This window comes from Brachycentrus maculatus, unplaced genomic scaffold (genome assembly GCF_059751285.1).
Source record: "Brachycentrus maculatus isolate JH-2025_06_01 unplaced genomic scaffold, ASM5975128v1 h1tg000259l, whole genome shotgun sequence".
Taxonomy (NCBI): Eukaryota; Metazoa; Arthropoda; class Insecta; order Trichoptera; family Brachycentridae; genus Brachycentrus; species Brachycentrus maculatus.
The window spans coordinates 936,475-961,834 of NW_028281010.1; the positions used below are offsets into that span (position 1 = coordinate 936,475).

Genomic DNA, 25,360 nt, shown 5'->3' on the forward strand with positions numbered 1-25,360 from the left:
CTAAATTCTATTTTACTGTTAAAAAACACATGAATATCATAATTATGACACCTGTTTTGCCTTGTTATGGCGTTTTCAAAGAACGATTTCGTTCATTAGTTTGAAAATGCCATAACAAGGCGAAACAATTGTCACAAATATAATTATTATGTGTTTTTTAACAATAAATACAATTTATATATTAACCATATCCGCTCCCTAGGTGGAGCATATGGAGTCCACAAACTGTATCTAGGCTTTTCTGTCGGCTGCCAGCTCCCTTGCATCCTCCCAAGTCAGATCCGCACCCCGAAGTTCTGACGAGAACTGCCGACAAATTGTCAGCAGTGGTCGGGAACCTGATGCCTTGTAAAAGAGGCAAGCTTGATGGCGGCTCTCAGGAGGCATGCGGAGTACATGGCCAAGCCAACAAATACAATTTAGTACACTCAAAAACTCCGTCCTTACATTTTTTGTGAGGTTGCTACTTGCAGCCAGTTTCTATGTTGTCGGACCATCTTTTTTGAGGTCTTCCGACGCCTCTTTTATTTTCCCAAGGTGTTCATCTTACAATATTAGGGTTTATCCTTTTAAAGTGGTATTACAGAAAGTGAAGGATGAATGATAAGCTGAGGGTTGTATTACCATACCACAAAGTTAACAATGCTTCTAATATACAAAACTTCTTCATCTTCAATCTTCAAATCCTCATCCGTACCCGATGGTTCATAGGGCACTGCATCATATAAACAGTGTTATCTTGATCGATAACACATGAAGGAAAGGTGATCAGCCCTGCGCTTCAGGTCCAGCCCAGGGTAATATTGAATAAATATTAGAGTGAAAAAATCACCTATATTTACTTGACCCCCCCCCCTAGGAATCGGACCCGGGACCTCCAGAACGGTAGTGCTGACCATTACACCGCGGAGGCGGACATAAAAGCATACAAAATATAGTTCATCCTTTTGTTTGGCTAGTACTAACTAACCGTCACGCCGCTTCTCCGCAGGGGTAGGCAGAGAGAATAGAACGCCACACCACTCTGTCTTTGCAAACATTCTTCGCCTCTTCCACGTTCACGCATCTCCTCATACATACCCGCCGATTGTTATGACTCCTAACCTGACCACTTTCAAGTATTTGGCATACCTGATCGTGCCATGATTTTTTTGCCATGTTTTTGGCTAGTACAAGTCGAATAAATGAAACATACTTTCGTTCACAGAACCATTTTATTTTTTATATATACAACAATTAGCTAGAGATGAACGTAAATGATAACTTATATGTTTCGGCAGAAAATAAGCTGTGATAAATATTTCCTCCCTAAAAGTACTCAGCGATTCCCTCCGGACGCCAACTGCAAAAGAAAAAGGACCATGATAAATAAAACACAAAGTTTTATAACATTAACCATATTATTTATAATAATAGTACAGAAAACCATAATTAAAGTTATTTTGAAAAAAAAAAAACAGATATCCAACAAAATTATTATTTAAAAAATTTCAAGTCCCAAATAAAGAATCCATTTATAAAAAAAAAACGCAAAAAAGCTTATTTTCATCTCACCAATAGATGTCCCTAGTGAAGTTCTAGTGATTCAAGAACAATGTTTCAAAAATTTCATATATATATTTATAGAACTTCCAAGAATTTGAGTAGTGTGGTCGTCGATAATGGGTAGAATTGGTGAATGTTAAACGTGTGTAAAGATATCACTCAAACCAGCCTATGACGGTCGTCAGCCCCGTAAATGCCCAGACTTCAGAAAAACAATTCACTTCAAAAAAAGATTTTTTTTTTTATTCATTTAATATATTTACATTATTATTTATAACATAATACATTTGAATAATTTATACATATGGAGAACTTTTATATTTCGATTCGCTGTGCCTCTCCAAAAAAGAGACTGCGCTCTTGTGCTTGGAGAGGGACTTACACTCGTGGTTTAATGTTATTTAATAAAAGATATAATAGTTTTTTTTTTGTATATTTTTTCAAGATTTAAATGTATAGAGCTTTAATTTTTTTTCTTAAGTATTTTTATACCATCTATTTTTTTTATTTCTTTAGGGAGTTTATTTAAATGTTTGATTGCCACATATTTGATGTTAAAACTAGTACCTAAGCACCTTGAATTGTATAGCTATATAAGGACCGTCACTCCATTTAATCTTCACATTCATTTGAAAATGCCATTATTACGCGAAACAATTGTCACAAAATTGATTTTTATGTGGTTTTTTTAAACAATAAAATACAGCTTAGTAGACTCAAAAAATCAGTGTTTGATATTAACAATTAATACATACATTAAAATGGAGTTCTACAAATTAAACGCCAAACCTTTAACTCTTACCACTCTGTAGGCCAGACATTCTGGCCCGTATGATTCTAGTAGGTAGCTCCGCGGGCCACAATGTCTGGCCCACAGCAGGTATAACTTTAATCACCGATTTCTCTATCACCCAAGTATATTCGTACAGTTAAAACTAACTAACTAACTAACTAACTAACCATCACGCCGCTTTCCCGCAGGGGTAGGCGGAGAGATTAGAGCGCCATACCACTCTGTCCTTGCAAACATTCTTCGCCTCTTCCACGTTCATGCATCTCCTCATACATACCCGCCGATTGTTACGACTCCTAAACCTGACCACTTTCAAGTATTTGACATACCTGATCGTGCCATGTTTTTCTCGGTCTTCCTCTGCTTCTTTTCCCACTAACATTCGCCTCATAAATTTGTTTTACCGTTCTTTACTCACTCACTCGTTCTACATGTCCAAACCGTCTCAACACACTTTTCTTAATTTTATGGATAATGCTTATCTCAGCTTTGCATTCCTTCCTTATTTCACTATTCGCACATCTATCATACATCGTTTTGTCTCACATTCTTCTGAGAGATGGCATTTTGACTGCATTCAGTCTACTTTCATCCTTCGTTTGCCAACTCCGTGTTTCACTTCCATACATTAGAGTTGGAACCAGGACTCCCTTGTGCACTGCGTATTCGACTGTATTCATACAGTTAATCTTAATTAACATGATCATACAAATTGCCAGACAGAGTGTCCCAAAATTAAGGAACCAAAATATTTATTTTAACGGCAGAGAAACGTCACATTTTTTTTATCAGGGTAGCTGATCAGTTGAGAGGAAAAATGGTCAGAGTGGAAAAGGTTAAGTAAATACAATTGTGACTCACCACGGTAACGATGGAGCGGTCTACTTGAGGAGCTGGTGACGCACAATCAGGTAGGGGGCAGCGAGTCCTGACCCGAAGAAGAGGCAAAAGTACGCCGTCAGCTTGTAGCGGTTGCTGATGTCGAAGGGAAGGTTCTGGAAGGCACAATCCGTCATTTACAAGAGGGAAACTAAACACGTTGGCTGCCAACTAGGAGATAACTGGTAGATTGCGGGGTGATGTCTTTGCTAGGGCGCCGGAGTTATATTATTACCATATTCCAGCAGCTACTATCAAATTCCTAGTCCATCAGTGCTAATATCGCTCACTCCTTTCAAGAACGACATAAATCAAAAATCGTCAATTCTCAGTTGTGCATGTTTTCGGAATGCCCACAAAATGTACTATATCCCAGCAAAAGCGGCATATTTTTAACTGAATATTTACCCGCTACAGGGCAGAAAGTGTTGTTTTTGCATTTTGAAGAAAAGGTATTGTTTAATTATTTTTTTAAATATAATAATAAAAATAAAACCCTTATCCGCACCCCAATGGTGCATAGGGCACTGGGTCATATAAACGCTATACTAAATAATAATAATTTAAATATACAAAATATTTTTCAAAAGGAGAAAAAAGCTTCAGGTTTTACCTAAAAAGATCTGTTGCACAGTGAAAAGTTCAAAAAGAGGCCTGATATTTATTTTTAATACATTGTATTATATTTTTAAACTTTAAAAATGTTCTCCTGAAAAATCAAGTTTTTTTATTTATGACGTTCTTGAAAGGAGTGAGCGATATGGGCAGGAGGGGCATGGGAAGAGAACACGTTGACTGGCAACTAGGAGACAACTGGTAGATTGCGTTGTTTGCTAGGGCGCCGACTAGGAGTTATCTCCTACTGTGTTTACTTCCCATATTCCAGCAGCTACCATCTAAGTCAGCTTGTGTACTACACGGAATTTTACTATCCGGCAGTCCAGTTTTTAACCTGTCCAGGAGTTTTTTTTATATATATATATATATATATATATATATATGTAATAAAATACCTAGGTACCTACCTCTACATTTTATTAAGTACTTACAAATAGTACCTACATAAAACAGTTCTACCACCAGATGTCGCACGCGTCGCACTGAATAAAACAAAAGACATCAGATAGAAAAAATATAACATTCTGAACTGTCAGAATCAGATAGATAGATAGAAAAATATTATAAACATAAATTAAGAATAAACTTTAATTGTAAACTTTAATTACAAAGCAACACATTGTTTATTTTATTATTATACACCCACTTTACATATTATTTACACCCAATTTACGAAGGAAAATATTACCACGTTATATATATATATGTATATATAACTAACTAACTAACCATCACGCCGCTTCACCACAGAGGTAGGCAGAGAGAATCCAACGCCACACCACTCTGTCTTTGCAAACATTCTTTGCCACTTCTACATTCATGCATCTCCTCATACATACCCGACAATTATTACGACTCCTGACCCGGCCGCTTTCAAGTATTTGACATTTTTTGTTTTGATGTTTTGAAAGAAATCACGTCATAAATCATGTTTTGTATTGATCGTACATATACGATCATACTCCTGGACAGGTTAAAAGCAAAAGCGACTATGACAGTTAAGCGTGATGAAATTTATGCGCACCGCGATCACACACCGATCCAGAGAAATATGGACAAAATCACAAGCCAATCATCGTTTTATCATGCTAACCGAAGTGCCAGACAGTAAAATTCCTTGTAGTGCACAAACGCCCCAAGGGCGTTTGTCCACTACACGGAATTACACAGAACTTTACCGTCTGACGCGTCAGTTTGCGTTTAAGAACGACGATTTTACGATCGAATTTACGCGCAACGTGCTCACGCACCGATCAAGAGCTCCGATCCGAAGAAAGATGGACAAAACCACAAGCCGATCCAAGCCAATCTTCATTTTAAAATGTAACTGATGGCCGGACAGTAAAATTACACAGAATTCCGCGTAGTGGACAAGCGCCCTAACTGTTACATTATGGATACTTATAATAAAATGTTTAATGGCGTAGACATATTTGGGAAAAGCACTAATTCCATAAAAATGACATAAGCAGGAAATTAGGTGAATGATTGATCGTTGCCGTTTGTTCAACAAGCCAACTGTTTACAATCTCTGTTTGTTGGATGATTTATGTTGAATATATTATTAGATTTTGTCCGCCTCCGTAGTGTAATGGTCAGCACGCTCGGCTACCGTTCTGGAGGTCCCGGGTTCGATTCCCAAGGGGGTTTCGGTTTTATTGGTTTTAATATAATAATGTATATAAAAAATGCAATTCCATCACGAAGTGTCAGTGGATAATATAGATTTATGTTGACATGGAATAGGTAACTGGCCACTAAAATAAAATTTTCACATACCCAAGTGGGATTACTTTGTCGGTTGTTGAATTATATCAAGTAACTAATTATTCAGTTTTGGCATTTGATCTCTTCGATCTTAACTAACTAACTAACCATTACGCTGCTTCTCCGCAGGGGTAGGCAGAGAGAATAGAACGCCACATCACTCTTCTTTGCCTCTCAATCTTTGCCTCTTCCACGTTTATGCATCTCCTCATACACACCCGCCGATTATTTCGACTCCTAACCTGACCGCTTTCAAGTATTTGGCATACCTGATACCGCCCTTATATAATAAAATAATTAACCATTATGACGCTTTTGCAGGGGTAAGCAGAGAGAATAGAACGCCACACCAATATGTCTTTGAACACAATCTTCGCCTCTTCCAAATTCATACATTTTCTCATACATACACGCCGATTATTCGGACTCTCTATACCTGACCGCTTTCAAATATTTTAAATACTTGATCCCGCCACCTTTTTCTCGGTCTTCCTCTGCTCCTTTTTACAACTACATTCGCCTCATAAATTTGTTTTACCGTTCTTTCCTCACTCATTCGTTCTACATGTCCAAACCATCTCAACACACCTTTCTTAATTTTATCGATAATGCTTTCTTCATTCTACCTTCTGTATGCACTCAAATGGTGCATAGGGCACTGCATCTAATCGACAGGGTGTCAACTCGATCGCGGTTGCATAAAGACAGATGGATGAGTCCTGTATCTTTTAAATTTGTGGTTATAGGAGAGGAATATGTTTAACAGGACCCAGATGATGTAAATGAAGTAGTTCAGGGTGGAGGACATTACTGTGATATGGGAAAGGAAATGGAGGAGGAATATTTAGCACTAGGAAAAGGAGAACAGCAGAAATGACTGGGGCACTCTGGATCGCAGACCTGTGCTAGCTCGTGTGAGTTCAACTTGTATCCCTTCGTCGTTTTAATAAAATCTATAGCCCTATATTGTTTACAAGCATACCTAATACTGTATAATCACATCTCTAAAGTTAGAATAAGAAATCAAAGATAAATTCCTTGAATTTTTCGATCGATAAGGAAATATTTCATCGCCTTATTTATACTAAAACGACGCCTAATCACATGAAAAACCGGGACAAATCAACACGCTATTAATGATAATTTAACGTAATTTAATTTTGATAGTGAACAAGATCTCGTAGTTTGAAATTTGAGTGAAATGTTATAGATTTTACGAGACATTATCAGCCCGTAAACGATGGACGTCAGATTACATAATAATTTTCAAACGATCGTACCTCGCCGGGAACGCCGCCATGGTATCCCTTTGTGAGGATATTTGGGGTGACTTTCCTTGTGAATACACCCGCGTTGCGAGCTAAAGCGGCGAACATCTTGGAAAATCAAAAATCAGACAACCTCTGGCACAACAATATTTTACGACGGATGAGTTCTAGATTCTAGAGTGACGGAAATCCGGATGTGTCATAGACTATAAAATATTAATATTTTGAATTCTAACCTAAGTAGGTACTAAATAAAAAAATTTTTTGGAGAAAATTTTTTTTTTTGCTGAAATGTACGTAAATATGTATTTTAATTATTACATTTATTTGATGGTATTTATTTTTAATTCGTACAATTTCAGGATGCTTTATTATTATTATTATAAATAATATTCCACAATTGGCGTGGCATGGAATGGATACAACGGTATGATGGCACCATTAAAATAAAATACATTTAAGATTGCAAAAAATATTTAAACTTTGACGCGCTTCCCTGGGAGTCGAATTTGAGGTATCATGCATGGAATCCAAACCTCTTAACTATTACTCTACGGAATAGGATAATTTTACATAATAACGTAATAATTTTACATACACCAACGACATGGCAAAATTTAAATGCATTATAAAATATTAGAAAGGAAACTTTACTTATTCGTACTTTTGATATATTATATAAGGCAATGTTTATATGTAAATAAAAAGAGTGTAAATCTGAGTTATGGATTGCGATTTTTTTTCATTGAGGTGGTTTGGACACGCGGATCAAATGGATGATGAGAGAATGGTTAAGATATTATGACACTTTAAATGACAAATGTGAATGTGAGAACAGAGCAAAGACAGACAAGAAATATTTGGCCCGACCAATCAATCAAATCGTTGAATCTGGTCGTTCCAAAAGTCTATGTAAAAGAAAAAACAAATTGGCGGGTATTGAGAGAGTAGAAATTCCCTGTTAACAACGGTTAGATACAAAATAATAATGTATTTGCAAAAAAGTTATAAGCCTTATCGTAATGATCGTAAAACGAAATGATCGTTATATGAGAGGGGTTGTATTTTTTTTCATAAGGTCACTGTGACCATAGACAAAGTAATATATTTTTTTAACACCGTGACTGCAGCATGTTAATTCGCACTCCCCGCCAAAGCACGACTGTATGACAAAACTCGTATGTTAGTGAAAAGGTCCCTCGCCAAAAAAGCATTACTGATACCTATGACATGACATTCATTTCGTACAGCAAATTTGACTTTTTTATAAACTAAACTTTATTTTGACCGCTGCTCTCGGTGAGGATCGCTCCGGACACATGTAGTATCGCCGACCGATATTCGTCGGCTGACTCGAGATTTTCCTTATCAACGGCCGCGATTATCGTTTGTGAGTTTAATAAAAGACATTTATTTCGACAGTTCGGTAGAGCCATGGCAGATCTAGACGATTTCTTCGCCAAAAAGGACCGGAAAAAAGGGAAAACCGTAAAAAAATTCTCCACACCCGAGGAGATCGTGAAAAAGATCGAAGACACCAAGCAGAAAAACGATATAAAAGTCAGAAAAGATCGCCAGCCGGGACAGGGCCAGGAAGGCGAAGATGGACCAGCAATGCCAGGGGTAAAATTGAAATTGATAAATCGACATATCTCTTGAATTATTCGCTCAAATGTCCGCTTGAAAAAAAAACAGTTTCTACTGTCACGAACACGTATGGCAAATTTGCCAGACGTCATTCTCTTTTGAAGTAAAAGTAGCACTAATGAATAAGCAATTTGAAAAAAACTTTTCGCCAAATCAAGCCATTATTTTAATGTATATTTTGTACTTATGCGTTTTTGACATTTCGTCGATAGTATAAAATAATCTTAGGTTAGTTTTAAAATAGGGTAATGAATATTAATTGAATTAACCTAACCTCACAATATACATAACAATAGTAATATTTTTTGGTAACATATAAAGTGATTATTTTCGTAAAATACTGCCCCAAAGACTAATTATACTCATTATATATTACGTTATAATAAACTGGGTTTTAATTATACGATGGAAGTAATTAAAAAATATATTTTATGTTCTAAAATATCCAATGAATTAACTAACCGCTACGCCGCTTCTCTGCAGGGGTAGGCAGAGAGAATAGAACGCCACACAACTCTGTCGATGCAAATATTCTTCGCCTTTTCCACATTCATGCATCTCCTCATACATACCCGACGATTATTACTCCTAACCTGACTACTTTCAAGTATTTGGCATACCTGAACGTGCCAAGTTTTCCTCGGTCTTTCTCTGCGTATTTCTTGATCTTCCTAATAGATTTCTCTATATGTTCTTATTAAATAAATATTTCTAATGGATTTGTTATTGGCTTGCGACAAGCTCAAAGGCGATCACGGAATTGGAGTCGAACCGGTTAAAAAATAATACAAAAAAATCAGTACTTACCAAACTGGCATATCGTTCATCTATTTATTGTAACTGCAGACAGTTGGTAGAATTCCATATTGAATTGTTGGGTAATATATCCAAAATAAAACAAGGTTTGTTGGATTGAATTCTACATTTATTTATGTATATGTTAATACGTGACGCGTTTCGTCTTATTAAGACATTATCAAACACTCTGAGTGTTTGATAATGTCTTAATCACGTCTCTTCTCCGCAGGGGTAGGCAGAGATAATAGAATTCTACACCACTTTGTCTTATATACTAGCACATTGCAAATAGGAACTCTGACAGTATTATGTACGTTGGCAATCCTCCCAATACTTCTGTGCTCCTGGTAGCACCTACCTCAAAATCGTCTCCAATGGCTGTATTTAGCGAGTTTATGGGTAATGTAAGCAAGTTGTGGTATACACGGCTAGTAACACACTAACTCACCATCACGTCTTCCTCTTCCCCGCTGGGATAGGCAGAGAAAATAGAACACAACGCCACAATTGAAGTAGGAACTCCGACAATATTATGTGTTTACATTGATGATCCTCCTAACTCTTCTGTACTCCTGGTAGCGCCAAACCTCAAAATTGTCTCCAATGGCTGTATTTAACGAGTTTATGGATATTGGAAGCAAGTTGTGGTATATGCGGGTTTATTAATAATATACTAGCCTACCATCACGTCTCTTCCCAGTAGGGGTAGGCAGAGAGAATAGACCACAATACAACCTTATCCTATGCAAATATATCGCAGATATTGACAATATTATGTGCGTTGGTAATACTCCCAGCTCTTCTGTGCTCCTGGTAGCCCCAAACCTCAAAATTGTCTCCAGCGACGTTATTTAATGAGTTTATGGATAATAAAAGCAAGTTGTGGTATACGCGGGTTTATTTATAACATACTAACCTACACGTCTCTTCACTGCAGGGGTAGGCAGAGATAATATTGACAGCTGATACAGAAGCATTCCCAGATCTGATACAGAAGCATCTAGGCTTCCTGACAGATCTGCTCTTGCTAAGCAATTTTTTTTTTTTTAACTTAGTTGCGAAATTTACTGAAAATGTGATACAAAACAAAATTGTATCCCGATTTTACCGTGAATTAACATTTAAAAGCTTTCAATATACCTGTCACTGCCAATCTAAATAAATATAAGTTTGTAAATCCACCACCAAATTTTCTAGAAGTACCCCAGTGTAGGCAGTGAAAGGGATTAGTATTTAGTTCAATTAGTCAGCTACATCCGATTCCGACTCGACGTTGGCCGGTACGCAGACGCCCACAACCCCGACCAGCACAGCAGACAGACACGGAACACGGAACATTCTTCATCTATTCACTTCAAACCCTTATCCGCACCCCAATGGTGCATAGGGCACTGCATTATATAAACACAGTGTCTTGATCGTTGTTAACACGAAGGAATGGTGATAAGCTCTCCGCTTCAGGTACCAGTCCAGGGTAATATTGAATAAATATTAGAGTGAAAAAATCACTTATATTTATTTTACCCCCCTTCGGAATCGAACCCGGGACCTCCAGAACGGTAGCCGAGCGTGCTGACCATTACACTATGGAGGCGAACGAATTCTTCATCTATATTGAGATGTCATTAAATAATGCAAAGGTTATAAATAATTTCATACACCGCTTACTCCTTTCAAGAACGTCATAAATCAAAAATCGTCAATTTTCAGCTGTGCGTGTTTTCGGAATGCCCAGAAAATATATTATATCCCAGCAAAAGAGGCATATTTTTAACTTAATATTTACCCGCTACAGGGCAGAAAGTGTTGTTTTTGCATTTTGAAGAAAAGGTATTGTTTAATTATTTTTTTAAATAAACTAAACATTTTTCAAATGGAGAAAAAACCTTCAAGTTTTACCTAAAAAGATTTGTTGCACAGTAAAAAGTTCAATAAGTGGCTTGATATTTATTTTTAAAACATTGTGTTATATTTTTAAACTTTAAAAACGCTCTCCTGAAAAATCAAGTTTTTTGATTTATGACGTTCTTGAAAGGAGTGAGCGACATACGTTTCAACACATTCACAAACAGCTGAAAAATGTTGACATTAATGGAACACGTTCGCGATTTGTAAATATATATTTGTTTGAACACACTGTTGTTGCGTGCCGTCTCATTTATGTACTGGACAACTTATACAGCAATGCTTTTGTGAGGTACCTACTACCTCAAGGGCGCTTCACTGTGAGGGCGCTTCACTGTGAATGAATTGGGGAAAAGGAGATAGTGGAAATGATTCAGCAAACAAATGCATTTTTAGTTTTTTTTCTAAAGATCATCTTACTCTCACCGTTTCTGACTGCTTGCGGTATATATATATATATATATATATATATATATATATATATATATATATATATATATATATATATATATATATATATATATATATATATATATATATATATATATATATATATATATATATATATATATATATATATATATATATATATATATATATATATATATATATATATATATATATATATATATATATATATATATATATATATATATATATATATATATATATATATATATATATATATATATATATATATATATATATATATATATATATATATATATATATATATATATATATATATATATATATATATATATATATATATATATATATATATATATATATATATATATATATATATATATATATATATATATATATATATATATATATATATATATATATATATATATATATATATATATATATATATATATATATATATATATATATATATATATATATATATATATATATATATATATATATATATATATATATATATATATATATATATATATATATATATATATATATATATATATATATATATATATATATATATATATATATATATATATATATATATATCCGCCTCCGTAGTGTAATGGTCAGCACGCTCGGCTACCGTTCTGGAGGTCCCGGGTTCCGTTCCTAGGGGGGTCAAATAAATATATGTGATTTTTTTCACTGTAATGTATATTGAATATTACTCTGGACTGGTACCTGAAGCGGAGGGCTGATCACCTTTCCTTCACGTGTTAACAATCGAGATAACACTGTGTTTATATGATGCAGTGCCCTATGCACCATTGGGGTGCAGATAAGGGTTTGAGTGAGAGAGAGTGAATATAAATAAAATGCTACAAAACTTTGGTTACTCGAGACACAGATGTAGTACGTATCGACAGTCACATTGCGGCATCAGTGGCGGAAGAGAGAGAGTACTCTGCTTTGCTTTGGCTTATAAAGACTTGGTGACGTCACTTTGTATGTTCATAAACGCGCGGGGCGTTCACCGCAGCGGCGTGTGCGCCCTATAAGTTGTACAATTTTTTTATTTATTATTATAGATAAGGGTCCTACGCTGTGGTTTTCGCAGATGAATCACGTAAGCATGTATGTGTCCTCTGGTGTAAGATAACGCTAACGCTTGTCGTTGCAGGATGAGGACGAGTGGCGGGAGTACGAGGTGGCCAAGAAGGACTACACGGGGCTGAAGATCCAGCCGCTGACGGGGCAGGAGCAGCGCGAGGGCGGCGGCGCGGGCGGCGAGGGGGAGGGGGGCGCCGCGCAGATGGCCGGAGGCGCCGGCGTGCGGGGGCCCTGGAACAAGGGCAACGTGAGTACCGCTTGTCGTGTCTTATCCCATGTCCCAAAATTAGTACAAGAAATCACTCATCGGGAAAATTACATAGGAAGTTCTCAATTTACTAATGCGCTAAGTTGAAACCATGAACTATAAGAAAATGAATGTGAAATCAAGAACTTTTTGAAAGCTGTCCCACCGCATTCCCAGACCTGATACAGAAGCATCTAGGCTTCCTGACAGACCTTCTCTATAATAATAAGCGAGGTACATTGAGAGCTGTCCCACCGCATTCCCAGACCTGATACAGAAGCATAGATGCTTCTGTATCAGGTCAGCATAGAAGCCTAGAGGCTTCCTGACAGACCTTCTCTATAATAATAAGCGAGGTACATTGAGAGCTGTCCCACCGCATTCCCAGACCTGATACAGAAGCATCTAGGCTTCCTGACAGACCTTCTCTATAATAATAAGCGAGGTACATTGAGAGCTGTCCCACCGCATTCCCAGACCTGATACAGAAGCATCTAGGCTTCCTGACAGACCTTCTCTATAATAATAAGCGAGGTACATTGAGAGCTGTCCCACCGCATTCCCAGACCTGATACAGAAGCATCTAGGCTTCCTGACAGACCTTCTCTATAATAATAAGCGAGGTACATTGAGAGCTGTCCCACCGCATTCCCAGACCTGATACAGAAGCATCTAGACTTCTGACAGACCTTTTCTTACCACTCTGTAGGCCAAACATTCTGGCCCGTATGATTCTAGTAGGCAGCTCCGTGGGCCACAATGTCTGACCCAGCGCAGGTATAACTTTAATCACTGATTTCTCTATCACCCAAGTATATTCATACAGTTAATCTTAATTAACATGATCATACGAATTGCCAGATAGAGTGTCCCAAAATTAGGGAGCTAAAATATTTATTTTAATGGTAGAAAAACGTCGCATTTTTTTTATCAGAATAGCTGATCAGTTGTGAGAAAAAATGGTCAGAGTGGAAACGGTTAAAACTAAGTGGCGAGATTTATTGAATATGTGAAATTAAGAAATAACAAAGATATGCGTCACGTTGCAGGAGCCGTCTGAAGGGGGCCGTGAAGAGAGGGAGCCGGAGCGCGCGGCGCCGCCTCCCGCGGCCGCCGCGCCCTCCGGGGGCTACATCCCGCCCTCGCTGCGCAACCGCCTGGCCGCGGGCCCGGCGGCCGAGGGCGGCCCGCGGCGCGCCAAGCCGCACGCGCCCGACATCCACAGCGAGGAGTACTTCCCCACGCTGGGCGGCGCCGCGCCGCCGGGCCGCGCCGCGGGGGGCGCCTGGAGCGCCAGCGCGCCCGCCGGCGGCGCCGCGCCCCGCGCGGGCCCGCAGCCCCTCGCGCTCGGCAACCGCTACTCTTCGCTCACCGACGACAGCTAGCCTGAGGTGGGTTTGAAATGACTATATTTGATGAAAATGTACACAATTTTGTATACAGTAAAACCTCTATCTATCGTTCCTCGAATAATCATTTTCCCGGATGTGTCGTTTATTTCTTCTACCCCGAATTCATTTCATATAAAAATAGATTGCATCGATTGTTTCTATCCACCATTTTACCGCATTCATCGTTTGAATTATGCTACATATTTGATATAATTTGTCTGTTTTTTTTTTTAATTTTCTGAATTTTGTTACATTCGACGACAATATTTCAACGTGTGGGATACAGACTATGGAAAGCTTGTGTGATGGATACAGCAGAAGAGGTCTGAAGGTCTTCGGGTTCTGTTCAACTTTGTATTTTTTTTAATAAATACATTTATTAACATATAAAACTTGTATTCTTGAAATTTCCACCTACTAATGGTTATGCAGATTGGGAGGACGGTATCTTTACTCCATCGTATCTCCTTGTGTATTGACTTCTTTATCCCGCATTCATTGTTTTCCCGCATTCATTGTTTTCCCGCATTCATTGTTTTCCCGCATTCATAGTTTATTTCGATTTATTAGTTTATTCCGCAGGGGTAGGCAGAGAGAATAGAACGCCACATCACTCTGTCTTTGCAAACATTCTTCATGCATCTCCTCATGCATACCCGCCGATTGTTACGACTCCTAACCTGACCACTTTCAAGTATTTGGCATACCCGATCGTGCCATGTTTTTCTCGGTCTTCCTCGGCTTCTTTTGCCAATTACATTCGCCTCATAAATTTGTTTTATCGTTCTTTCCTCACTCATTCGTTCTACATGTCCAAACCGTCTCAACACACCTTTCTTAATTTTATCGATAATGCTTATCTCAGCTTTGCATTCCTTCCTTATTTCACTATTCGCACATCTATCATAGATCGTTTTGTCGCACATTCTTCTGAGAGATCGCATTTCGACTGCATTCAGTCTACTTTCATCCTTCTTTTGCCAACTCCATGTTTCACTTCCATACATTAGGGTCGGAACCAGGACTCCATTGTGCACTGCCAGTTCAGCTTTCGCTGATAGGTTTTTATTTGCCAAACTGATTTCAGTGCACCATTCACTTTGTGAATGGTGCACCCAGCATTCACTCTCTTTTTTATGTCTTTATCAATCTTTCCATCCCTAGAAAACACACTACCCAAATGTATTTTACCCCATTCAAAATGTATTTTAAATTATCCTTTGTTTTCTAGGTCTATTGCGGCTGTCGTGAGCTCGTGTGACCGCAGTCGTCCAACGCGCCGCGGCCGAGCACTAGATCGTATCACACACACACATACCTATATTTCAAACCTCCCCCCGGTACGGCCACCCCTCCACTTGCCGGGCGGCCGGCTGTCCGCCGGCACACCGGCACGGTGGTGGCTCTCGACTCTCCGGAACTTCCGGATCACGCGACGCCCATTTGCTTTGCAGATATCTCAGACGCGGATGAAGAAGAACGTGGAAGAGGGATTGGTTTATCTGTCCGCCTCTGTAGTGTGATGGTCGGCACGCTCGATTACCGCACAGGAGGTCCCGGGTTCGATTCTCACGGGGGGGAAGTAATCACTTATATTTATTTGACCCCCCCCCCTGGGAATTGATTCCGGGACCTATAGTACGGCAGCCGAGCGTGCTGACCATTACACTACGGAAGCGGAGTTATTTTATTTGGCTTATTTTAAAAAAAAAACACGATAGACCTTTTCAATTGAGGCGTACATATAACTTGCAAAATTGGATTAGCGCGGTTTTCAATCACGGGTAGAACGGTCAATGTTACACGACTATAAAGTGATCACTTAAACCGGCCAGTGTGATCCCCGTGAATGCCCATACTTCCCCGTATTCTTCTTCTTCTGTGTTTTGAGATATCGACATAAAAAATTGCGAATTAAATAACGAAAATGCAGAATTTGTAAATGAAAATTGGGATAAGCTCAAAAAATTGTATGCAATACCGATTTATATATGTATATATATATATTTTTAAAGATGTGTCTTTGTAATTGTTGGGAGATTCCGATTGAAGTGATCCCCGCGCAAATGGAGAATCCATCCCACTCACACATCGACCACTCCGAACTGGTTTCTTTTCGCAAAGCACACGGAAAGCAAGGTGACTCGCAAACTCGCAAACCTTCTGTACAAGAGTGTAACATGGACTGCCCAAAATCGGTTCACGTTGTAAATAAAGATGAAATTACGAACGATTCACGGGATGAAACTGATTTAAATCTGGGAATTTTAGTCGTATAACAATTGCGGTGTTGGCCAAAATGAATAGGTCCTATTCCCCTCAAGAACTTCACATCCACACTCCTTCGGAACTAGCTTTGTTTGGGTTATAATAATCCCACATACTCCGCAAAAAAATTGTTTAAATTGTGTGTATAACCTTTCCCTCCCGGTGATATGTATTTACTACAATTCGACTCTAATAACGAGAATATCCATATAAAATATAATAGGTACGGGCTCACAATTTTAGTATTCCTCCGTAATATAATCATGTATTACGTAAAAGTATTATCATATAATTTATTGATTTGGCGTTTAATTTGTAGAACTCCATTTTAATTTATGTATTAATTTTAAATCTAACACAGATTTTTCGAGTCTACTAAGTTGTATTTTATTAACAAAAACACATAAAAAATTATATTGTGACAATTGTTTCGCCTTGTTAGGGCATTATCAAACCTTGATAATGCCCTAACAAGGCGAAACAATTGTCACAATATAATTTTTTATGTGTTTTTGTTAATAAAATACAACTTAGTAGACTCGAAAAATCTGTGTTTGATTTAAAATTAATACATAAATTATCATATAACGTTATTCATTTGCAGTGACGGAAATATAATTTGTAAAAAAAACGGGGATAGAATCCGTGCTTTGATACTGTTTCCACAATTTCTTTTTAGTAGCGCGCAAGTCGTCATTCGGGGTGGTCGCGTTGCTACGTCAGCTATTGCGGCTACTAGCGATGTATTTTTTTTCCATTTTTAGACACTTACCAGAGCTAACATTATAAAATTGTCACATTTCTACTTCAACTATGGTCAATAATAGCGACATTTAGAAATTTTCGCATTTTTCCCGTTTTTAAATGGCATTTTCATACGGTATACAAAATACATATCACCAATGCGCACGGAAGTTTTTAGCACCGTCAGGAATGGGTTAATCTTGCTTTTCTGTTATGCGAATAAGAGGAATTCATTATTTTTTTGCACACTGTAGTTGTCTCTCAGTTATTGGTCACGTTCCTACATAAGGTGGCTCGTGAAGTGATCTACTCCGTTACAAACATCTATTTGTGGAATGTTTCCGCACAAAATACCTTAATTTCAGCATAGACGTTGTCAAAATGCCAGCATCATTGGGACGATATGTAAATTTGTGCGTTTAAAAAATTCAGTGTCATGCTGTTTGTCAAATAGAGAGTTATCAAATGATACTGCTTCGGAAAATAACATATCGCTCACTCCTTTCAAGAAGGTCATAAATCAAAAAACTTGATTTTACAGGAGAACGATTTTAAAGTTTAAAAATATAACACAATGTATTAAAAATAAATATCAAGCCACTAATTGAACTTTTTACTGTGCAACAGATCTTTTTAAGTAAAACCTGTAGGTTTTTTCTCCATTTGAAAAATATTTAGTATATAAAAAATTTATTAAACAATACCTTTTCTTCAAAACGCAAAAACAACAGGGCTTTCTGCCCTGTAGCGGGTAAATATTAAGTTAAAAATATGCCGCTTTTGCTGGGATGTAGTACATTTTCCGGGCATTCCGAAAAAATGCACAACTGAAAATTGTAAATTTTTGATTTATGACGTTTTTGAAAGGAGTGAGCGATAAGTATAAAAAAAAATGAATAGTATAATGTATAAATGCAAAAATACCACAAAAATAAAGACAGTGTTGGGTATCAAATGAGACATTTACTTTCTGATTTCGGAGCTATTTTTCAGCACCTCATTTGCTTCTGGCTTTGCGGTGGTACTCTGATGTGCAAAGGCAAAAAGCCGCAAGTTAAAAACAGTAGTTTTGAGATAAACGAGTTTATAGTTAACTTAAACTGATGCTTTTTGCCAACACATGTATCAAATTAATACAATTTTGCGGCTATTTGGATAATGAATATCTCGGTAAAGGAAAGAGATGGAGCAAAATCTGTGATTGTATATGATAGAGGCCAGTTATGAGAATGCTTTAAGCCGTGTTACGCCAAACAGCCGCAACTTGAGTTACGGCTAGGTGCCTTTACACATTAGTACTGTGAGAATGATAATTAAGGCCATTCTTGGTTAAAAATACTACCTCTAGGAAGTCTCGCTGTGATTCAATTACTGAGATTGAAAATGACAGAAATAAAATCCTTTTTAGGTTGTTTTTTTTCGTTGTAAACATCTCTCACTGTTTCCGACTGCTGGCAAAGAGTGTTCCATGCCAACGGGCCCGCAAAAGCGAAGGCTCGCTCGCCGGGAGAATCACCTTATCCGTGCGGGTGTTGTCACGGAGTTACGGAGTCATATTATGCATTAATTTATATATATTAACAGAGTTTAAACTGTACTCTTTGAGTAAGCCTTATTTTACATTTTTCAAGGGACTGAAAAAATACTTAAATGGAGGGAAAATGTATATGCGGGATATAAAAAAAAAAACCATCAACGTTTAAATTGTATTTATTTTTTGTTAAAATCATGTAGATGACTTTTTTGCATTCAAAAACCTGAATGGAGGTAACGTATAATTTGGGGGCATTTAAAAAAAAACATTTTAAATTTAATTTTTTTGTAAAAATTGTAATGACTTGCGAATAAAACAATTTAAAAAATTAAAAAATGCACTTTAACGATGATCGCGAATAATGTCAAAAAAGAGAACCATCAAAAATCGAATGACAGGATATTTTCCGCGTAAACTGGGGGGAAGAAAAAACGTAAACGCGGGTAATATAATGTAGGAAAATATATCGGGACTGAAATAATTACACGCAATTTGCGGGAAAATTTTAAATCCGTGGCTTAAAATCCGGGATTCGCTGTAAATTGTTACTATAATGTAAAGCTTGCACTAATGTGCAAAGGCAAAAAGCCGCAAGTTAAAAACAGTAGTTTTGGGATAAACGCGTTTATAGTAAACTTCAAATGATGCTTTTCGCCAACGCATGTATCAAATTAATACAATTTTGCGACTACTTGGATAATGAATATCTCAGTAAAGGAAAGAGATGGAGCAAAATCTGTGATTGTATATGATAGAGGCCAGCTATAAGAATGCTTTGAGCCGTGTTACGCCATACAGCCGCATCTTGAGTTACGGCTAGTTGCCTTTACACATTAGTGAAGCAGAATTTGACGGCTATTGGCTGATAGTCATGAACTCTGTTGATTTGCCTTAGGAAACGCCCCGTTGATATTTTTTAGTTTAAAGTTTGGACGATCGAACCTTCTTCCGGGCAAGGTTGAGTTTGAAACACGTGCTGAAGGCACCAGATATGGCCGAGACGCACCAGATATAGCCGATATGGCAGGCAGGCTGCCAGATATGGCCGAGACAGGCCCATTTGAAATTAAAGTGCTGATATTCCATCCGTGTTGAGTTTGGTAAATAGTGTTTCTACATGTTCGATGACACCATGTGCTCTTTTTTTTTAAAAAGTAAATTTTGTTTTATTTTGTACTATCGTTAATAATAAAATAAAAAACTTTGTTTTTGTATAAACATTGATTATTTATATGTGATGTTTTTATTTTATTTTATGGATACCTTTCCTTTCTTTACCTTTTCATAGCTGCAAGTAAATTACGCCACTGTGCCCATCAGACATCGCTCAATCCTTTCAACGTCATATATCAAAAAACTTGATTTTTCAGGAGATCGTTTTTAAAGTTTAAAAATAAAATATAACGTATTAAAAATAAATATCAAGCCACTTATTGAACTTTTTACTGTGCAAAAGATCTTTTTTGGTAAAACCTGAATGTTTTTTCTCCATTTGAAAAATATTTAGTATATTTAAAAAAAATAATTAAACAATACCTTTTTTTCAAAATGAAAAATACACTTTCTGCCCTGTAGCGGGTAAATATTTAGTTAAAAATATGCCACTTTTGCTGGGATATAGTACATTTTCTAGGCATTCCGAAAACATGCACAACTGAAAAATGTCAATTTTTGATATATGACGTTGAAAGGAGTGAGCGATATGTTCTCTCTTATTCCGAGAATTGTAAGATATGGCAATGAATACAGGCCACTGGTTGATATTTTTAATAATAATATAAATAAAACCCTTATCCGCACCCCAATGGTGCATAGGGCACTGCGTCATATAAACACAGTGTTTTCTTAATCGTTTACACATGAAGGAAAGGTGATTAGCCCTCCGCTTCAGGTACCAGTCCAGGGTAATATTGAATAAATATTACAGTGAAAAAATCACTCATATTTATTTTACCCCCCCTGGGAATCAAACCCGGGTCCTCCAGAACGGTAGCCGAGCGTGCTGACCATTACACATTGGAGGCGGACAAAATATTTTGTCCGCCTCCTTAAATTGATATTTTTAGTACATCAATTAATATCTTTCAGTCAAAATTTACAAAGCACTTTTTGGATCTCTTGGTATGAATTTTATGGTGATAACTTCCCTAATTTGTACCAACTTTAAAAAAAAAATTTAAGTTGGTATTTTGTATTTTTTTTTACTTTACACCAAGTTTTGTATTTTTTTATTACTTGTACTCATTTTTTCTTTTTTCATTATTTTTTCCTTTTCCTATAAATCATTTATTATTATTTTATATGTTATCTATCTTAATATCTAATTTCTGTGTTATTTTTTGTAAAAGGCAGTAATGCCGTAAATAAATAAATGACTGAGGAAACACATGACAAAAATTGGACTATATAGCTCCCCGGTATGCAGATTTTGTATGAAGGATAACGAAACACTAATCCACATTCTCTATAACTGTGACGCACTCGCTCGCACTGGAGTCACATCCTTGGAGGACAACTACTGGACTCTGAGAAAGTGAAGATCCTACCACCAAGGCAGGTGGTGAGATATATGACTCGTGTAGGTCTTGAGAGTGAGCTGTGACGGAGAGGAAGGAATATTGTAGCAGTGACACAAGGGATGCGAGATCCCTTGACTTAATAATAAAAGACACCCTTACCACAGACAGAAGGACGGACAGAGTCAACAAAATGTTTTATTTATATTTTATTTTTACGTCACCATTTACCATTCAAGACATCAAAGTTAAATTATTAAATTAAATTTAAGTTTTGTACTGTAATTTCTTGGCGGAACTGCATTTTATAGAATAAAATAATAACTATATAGTTTTTTCCACATAAATTTTATTTGACCAGCGACCGTTTCCAGATTCTCCCATATGTATTTAAATTTACATAAAAAAATCCTTTTAACTTCACTAAATTTCCTTTCTCTGAACATTTGTAACTACACGATAAATAATAGAAAGGTTTCTACCCAGTATGAGTAAACATGTGTCTTTTCAATGATGTTTTCTTTGAACATTTATAATTACACTCTGAACAAGAGAACGGTGTCTCGTCAGTATGACTAAACACGTGGCTTTCTAATGACCTTTTGTCAAAACACTTGTAATCACACTCTGAACAAGAGAATGGTTTTTCACCAGTATGAGTAAACATGTGACGATTTAATTTTTCTTTCCGTGAACATTTATAATCACATTCTGAACAAGAGAATGGTTTCACCCCAGTATGAGTCAACATATGCCGCTTCATATTTCCATTCTCTGAACATTTGTAATTACACTTTGAACAAGAGAATGGTTTCTCTTTAGTATGAATTGACATGTGTCTCTTTAATGATGCTCTTTCTGAACATTTATAAACACACATTGAACAAGAAAATGGTTTCTCTCCTGTGTGAGTTGACATGTGTCTCTTTAATGATCCTTTCTCTGAACATTTATAATCACACTCGAAACACGCGAACGTTTTCTCCCCAGTATGAGTAACCATGTGTCTCTTTAATGATCCTTTCTCTGAACAGACATAAGCACACTTTGAGCAAGAGAACGGTTTCTCTCCAGTGTGAGTTGACATGTGTCTTTTTAATGTTCCTTTCTCTGAACATTTAAAAATACACTCGGAACAAGCGAATGGTTTCTCCCCGGTATGAGTGAGCAAATGTCTTTTTAATGAGCCCTTCTCAGAACATTTGTAGTCACACTCTGTACAAGAGATCGGTCTCTCATCAGTATGTGTAAACATGTGGCTCTTTAAATTCCCTTTTGATGAACATTTATAAACACACTTTGAACAAGAGAATGGTTTGTCTCCAGTGTGAGTTGACATGTGTCTTTTTAATGATCCTTTCTCTGAACATTTGAAATCACACTCGGAACAAGAGAATGGTTTCTCACCAGTATGAGTGAGCATGTGTCTCTTTAATGATCCTTTCTCTGAACATTTATAGTCACACTCTGTACAAGAGAACGGTCTCTCCCCAGTGTGGGTTAACATGTGAGTTTTTAAATTTCCTTTCTCTGAACATTTGTGATCACACTCTGAACAAGAGAACGGTTTCTCCCCAGTGTGAGTTAACATGTGTCTCTTCAATGTTGCTTTCTTTAAGCATTTGTAATCACACTCTGAACAAGGGAATGGCTTCTCCCCAGTATGTAAAGTGTGTTTTTTTAACGTCTTATGTGAAGATGTATAATAACACTGTGTTGAATTAATTTTTCTGCTACTCATAGAAAGATGATGACTTGTGTTCTCCGAACATCTAGGTTTTATTAATATCTCAATTGAATCTGAAAACAAAATGATAATATTTTTTAGCAGTGGTTAACAGAATGATGCCCAAAACCAGAACGTAAGACGGATTACTTTTCCATCACACAATTATCAATCGTGTGATCAATACGTCGATTCACCGAGGTGCACTGTACACTACACACGAATATTGGGAGTAGAAACATATCCAACCTTGAACAACAAAGGACGAATGCCTTGTCCGGCATAAAGACTGTAGTAGTTCATTTATTTCGCGTCAATTCTATCAGAAAATGGAGATTATACTGACAAAATCAAACGCCAGATTGCGATAGCTAAGAATGCCATGACCAGGTTGGGAGAGGTAATAAATCTCCAAGGCCATAAAAACTTGACTAGTTAAGGCACTAACATTCCTTACATTTTGTATATAAAGTAGACTGTAAAAATCCGTGAAAGGCCAAAAATCGATGTCTTTGAGAAACGAAATGCCTTGAAACGTTAATGATAATGGAAGGGGTCAATGTGCCAAGGGGGAATGTGCTAGAATGTGTGCTACGCTCGGCAGAGCGTAGCACATTTTCTAGCACATTCTTCTAGCACATTTCGTAGCACATTCTGCCGAGCGTAGCGTCTCTCTGTGAGACAGCGTTACACATGTGTAGATTCATCTCTATGTGCACAGTGATACTTACTAGAATCAGCATCAAGTCTGCTTGTGGTTTCCGCGCACTCTTGTTCAATATCAGGATGATCTAAATCCATCTCAGTGTGGAGAGTATCATCACTTTGTGGTTCTTTTTTGAGCTCGTCGTTCATGTTATCCCCTGTGTGAGGAGTATCAACAGTTCCTGGTTCCTCTTTGACAATGAGATCTTCCGGTTTGATAATCCCGGAGTACGACAAGCCGGCATTACACTGTCGTAAATTATAGTTACTCTCGAGTATTGTCCCTTCATCAGCAGAGTGTATTAGAGTATCCTCTTCTACATCTCCCGGATCATTCTTAACATGATCTGAAGACAGATCCATCTTTATCTCTCTCAATCTTAAGTCGTTGTTGAGGAGAAAAATATATTTTTTTCCTGTAAATATAATAACTATTTAGAAAAATAGATGTGATCCGTTCCCTCTAGCATGGCCTGGACAGAAGAAACAACAACAAAAATATTGCAACGTTATTTATTGTCGCGCCATTCACTTTGTGGTATGACATTATGAAATTATAAATAAACTAATTTGTGTTTTTACCACTTGAGTATTATATTTTGTGAAGACTAGTTTCGGAAGCTTCGGAATCAGTGTCGTCATCTTATTTTTTTTATTATTATTTTTTTATTTCAAAACATATTGTTTCGCCATTCACTTTGGGGTATGACATGATGACACAATAAATAAACTATTTGTGTTTTTACCACTTGAGTATTATATTTTGTGAAGACTAGTTTCGGAAGCTTCGGAATCAGTGTCGTCAGCTTATTTTTTTTTATTATTTTTTTTTTCAAAACATATTACATACATAAATCATATATACATATAATATTCCCGATGAGTAATAAGTATCTTCACCTACCACATACACGTAATTCATTTTTAATTACAACATTTTGAGTGTGTCCAAATTCATATGATGTAAATTAATCTCGAGAATTTGTTCAAGTTTGAAAACTCACTAAAGAATCGCGAGTGATCTCTTCATTACTTTACCTACGCTTTTGGAAATTCAGGTGAGTCAATTTTGACAACCACTACTCCCTGTATTAATTATGCTATAATAAGGGATAGGGCTCGTTAATTAGCACAATAAAACCAATTATCCAGACAACCCATTAGTTTTCTTTAATAAAGTAGATAATTATCGTTAATTACTATTCATTCGAATTGTAATTTCCAGAAAATTAACCTGCGCAGAGAAAGCACGAAGCAGTCGAGATGGGCGCAGAGACAATTATAAAATCTATAGACAATATACATCATCAGTATGAACAGTAACCAGAGAGCAATATCTAAGTACCTACCTACCTTAACTTTTCTTTCAAAGAAAGTTGATAATCTATTTGCAGCTGATGAAACTATTTATATATGAATTCCATAAATACGTGTTCAAAACGCATTTCCCTATTGTATAGGAAGTAC

At 36.8% G+C, this 25,360-nt stretch overlaps 3 protein-coding genes across 4 annotated transcripts; 1 reads left to right on the plus strand and 2 right to left on the minus strand.

The window, feature by feature from the left end:
- Window positions 1-1,195: 1,195 nt before the first annotated feature.
- LOC148305882 (cytochrome c oxidase subunit 7C, mitochondrial-like) lies at window positions 1,196-7,054 on the minus strand. Its single transcript, XM_088265930.1, has 3 exons — window positions 6,883-7,054; window positions 3,200-3,333; window positions 1,196-1,342 (listed from the first exon to the last, which is right to left on the minus strand). The coding sequence occupies exons 1-2, from the start codon at window positions 6,976-6,978 to the stop codon at window positions 3,220-3,222; spliced, it is 210 nt and encodes a 69-aa protein (XP_088122056.1). The 5' UTR covers window positions 6,979-7,054; the 3' UTR covers window positions 1,196-1,342; window positions 3,200-3,219.
- A 1,007-nt stretch (window positions 7,055-8,061) lies between these two features.
- Window positions 8,062-15,771, plus strand: LOC148305883 (protein CDV3 homolog). The gene is made up of 4 exons (XM_088265961.1): window positions 8,062-8,493; window positions 12,833-13,009; window positions 14,059-14,400; window positions 15,632-15,771. The coding sequence occupies exons 1-3, from the start codon at window positions 8,305-8,307 to the stop codon at window positions 14,392-14,394; spliced, it is 702 nt and encodes a 233-aa protein (XP_088122087.1). The 5' UTR covers window positions 8,062-8,304; the 3' UTR covers window positions 14,395-14,400; window positions 15,632-15,771.
- A 5,905-nt stretch (window positions 15,772-21,676) lies between these two features.
- On the minus strand, window positions 21,677-25,156 carry LOC148305884 (uncharacterized). 2 transcript variants are annotated; one of them, XM_088265963.1, is made up of 3 exons: window positions 24,798-25,156; window positions 23,920-24,309; window positions 21,677-23,262 (listed from the first exon to the last, which is right to left on the minus strand). In XM_088265963.1, the coding sequence occupies exons 2-3, from the start codon at window positions 24,254-24,256 to the stop codon at window positions 21,941-21,943; spliced, it is 1,659 nt and encodes a 552-aa protein (XP_088122089.1). In that variant the 5' UTR covers window positions 24,257-24,309; window positions 24,798-25,156; the 3' UTR covers window positions 21,677-21,940. The 2 variants fall into 2 exon arrangements, with proteins under 2 accessions (XP_088122089.1, XP_088122090.1); XM_088265964.1 differs by having other exon boundaries at window positions 23,920-24,324.
- Window positions 25,157-25,360: the final 204 nt, after the last annotated feature.

What these genes read in the sequence shown, in the direction of transcription:
- LOC148305884 (XM_088265963.1), bottom strand. Translation starts at nt 24,256, where the DNA reads ATGGATCTGTCTTCAGATCATGTTAAGAATGATCCGGGAGATGTAGAA. An exon ending in CAGACTTGATGCTGATTCTA is followed by an intron (nt 23,263 to 23,919) that starts GTAAGTATCACT and finishes TTTTGTTTTCAG; the next exon opens with ATTCAATTGAGATATTAATA.
- LOC148305882 (XM_088265930.1), bottom strand. Translation starts at nt 6,978, where the DNA reads ATGTTCGCCGCTTTAGCTCGCAACGCGGGTGTATTCACAAGGAAAGTC. An exon ending in ATGGCGGCGTTCCCGGCGAG is followed by an intron (nt 3,334 to 6,882) that starts GTACGATCGTTT and finishes TGTGCCTTCCAG; the next exon opens with AACCTTCCCTTCGACATCAG.
- LOC148305883 (XM_088265961.1), top strand. Translation starts at nt 8,305, where the DNA reads ATGGCAGATCTAGACGATTTCTTCGCCAAAAAGGACCGGAAAAAAGGG. An exon ending in ATGGACCAGCAATGCCAGGG is followed by an intron (nt 8,494 to 12,832) that starts GTAAAATTGAAA and finishes TTGTCGTTGCAG; the next exon opens with GATGAGGACGAGTGGCGGGA. An exon ending in GGCCCTGGAACAAGGGCAAC is followed by an intron (nt 13,010 to 14,058) that starts GTGAGTACCGCT and finishes GTCACGTTGCAG; the next exon opens with GAGCCGTCTGAAGGGGGCCG.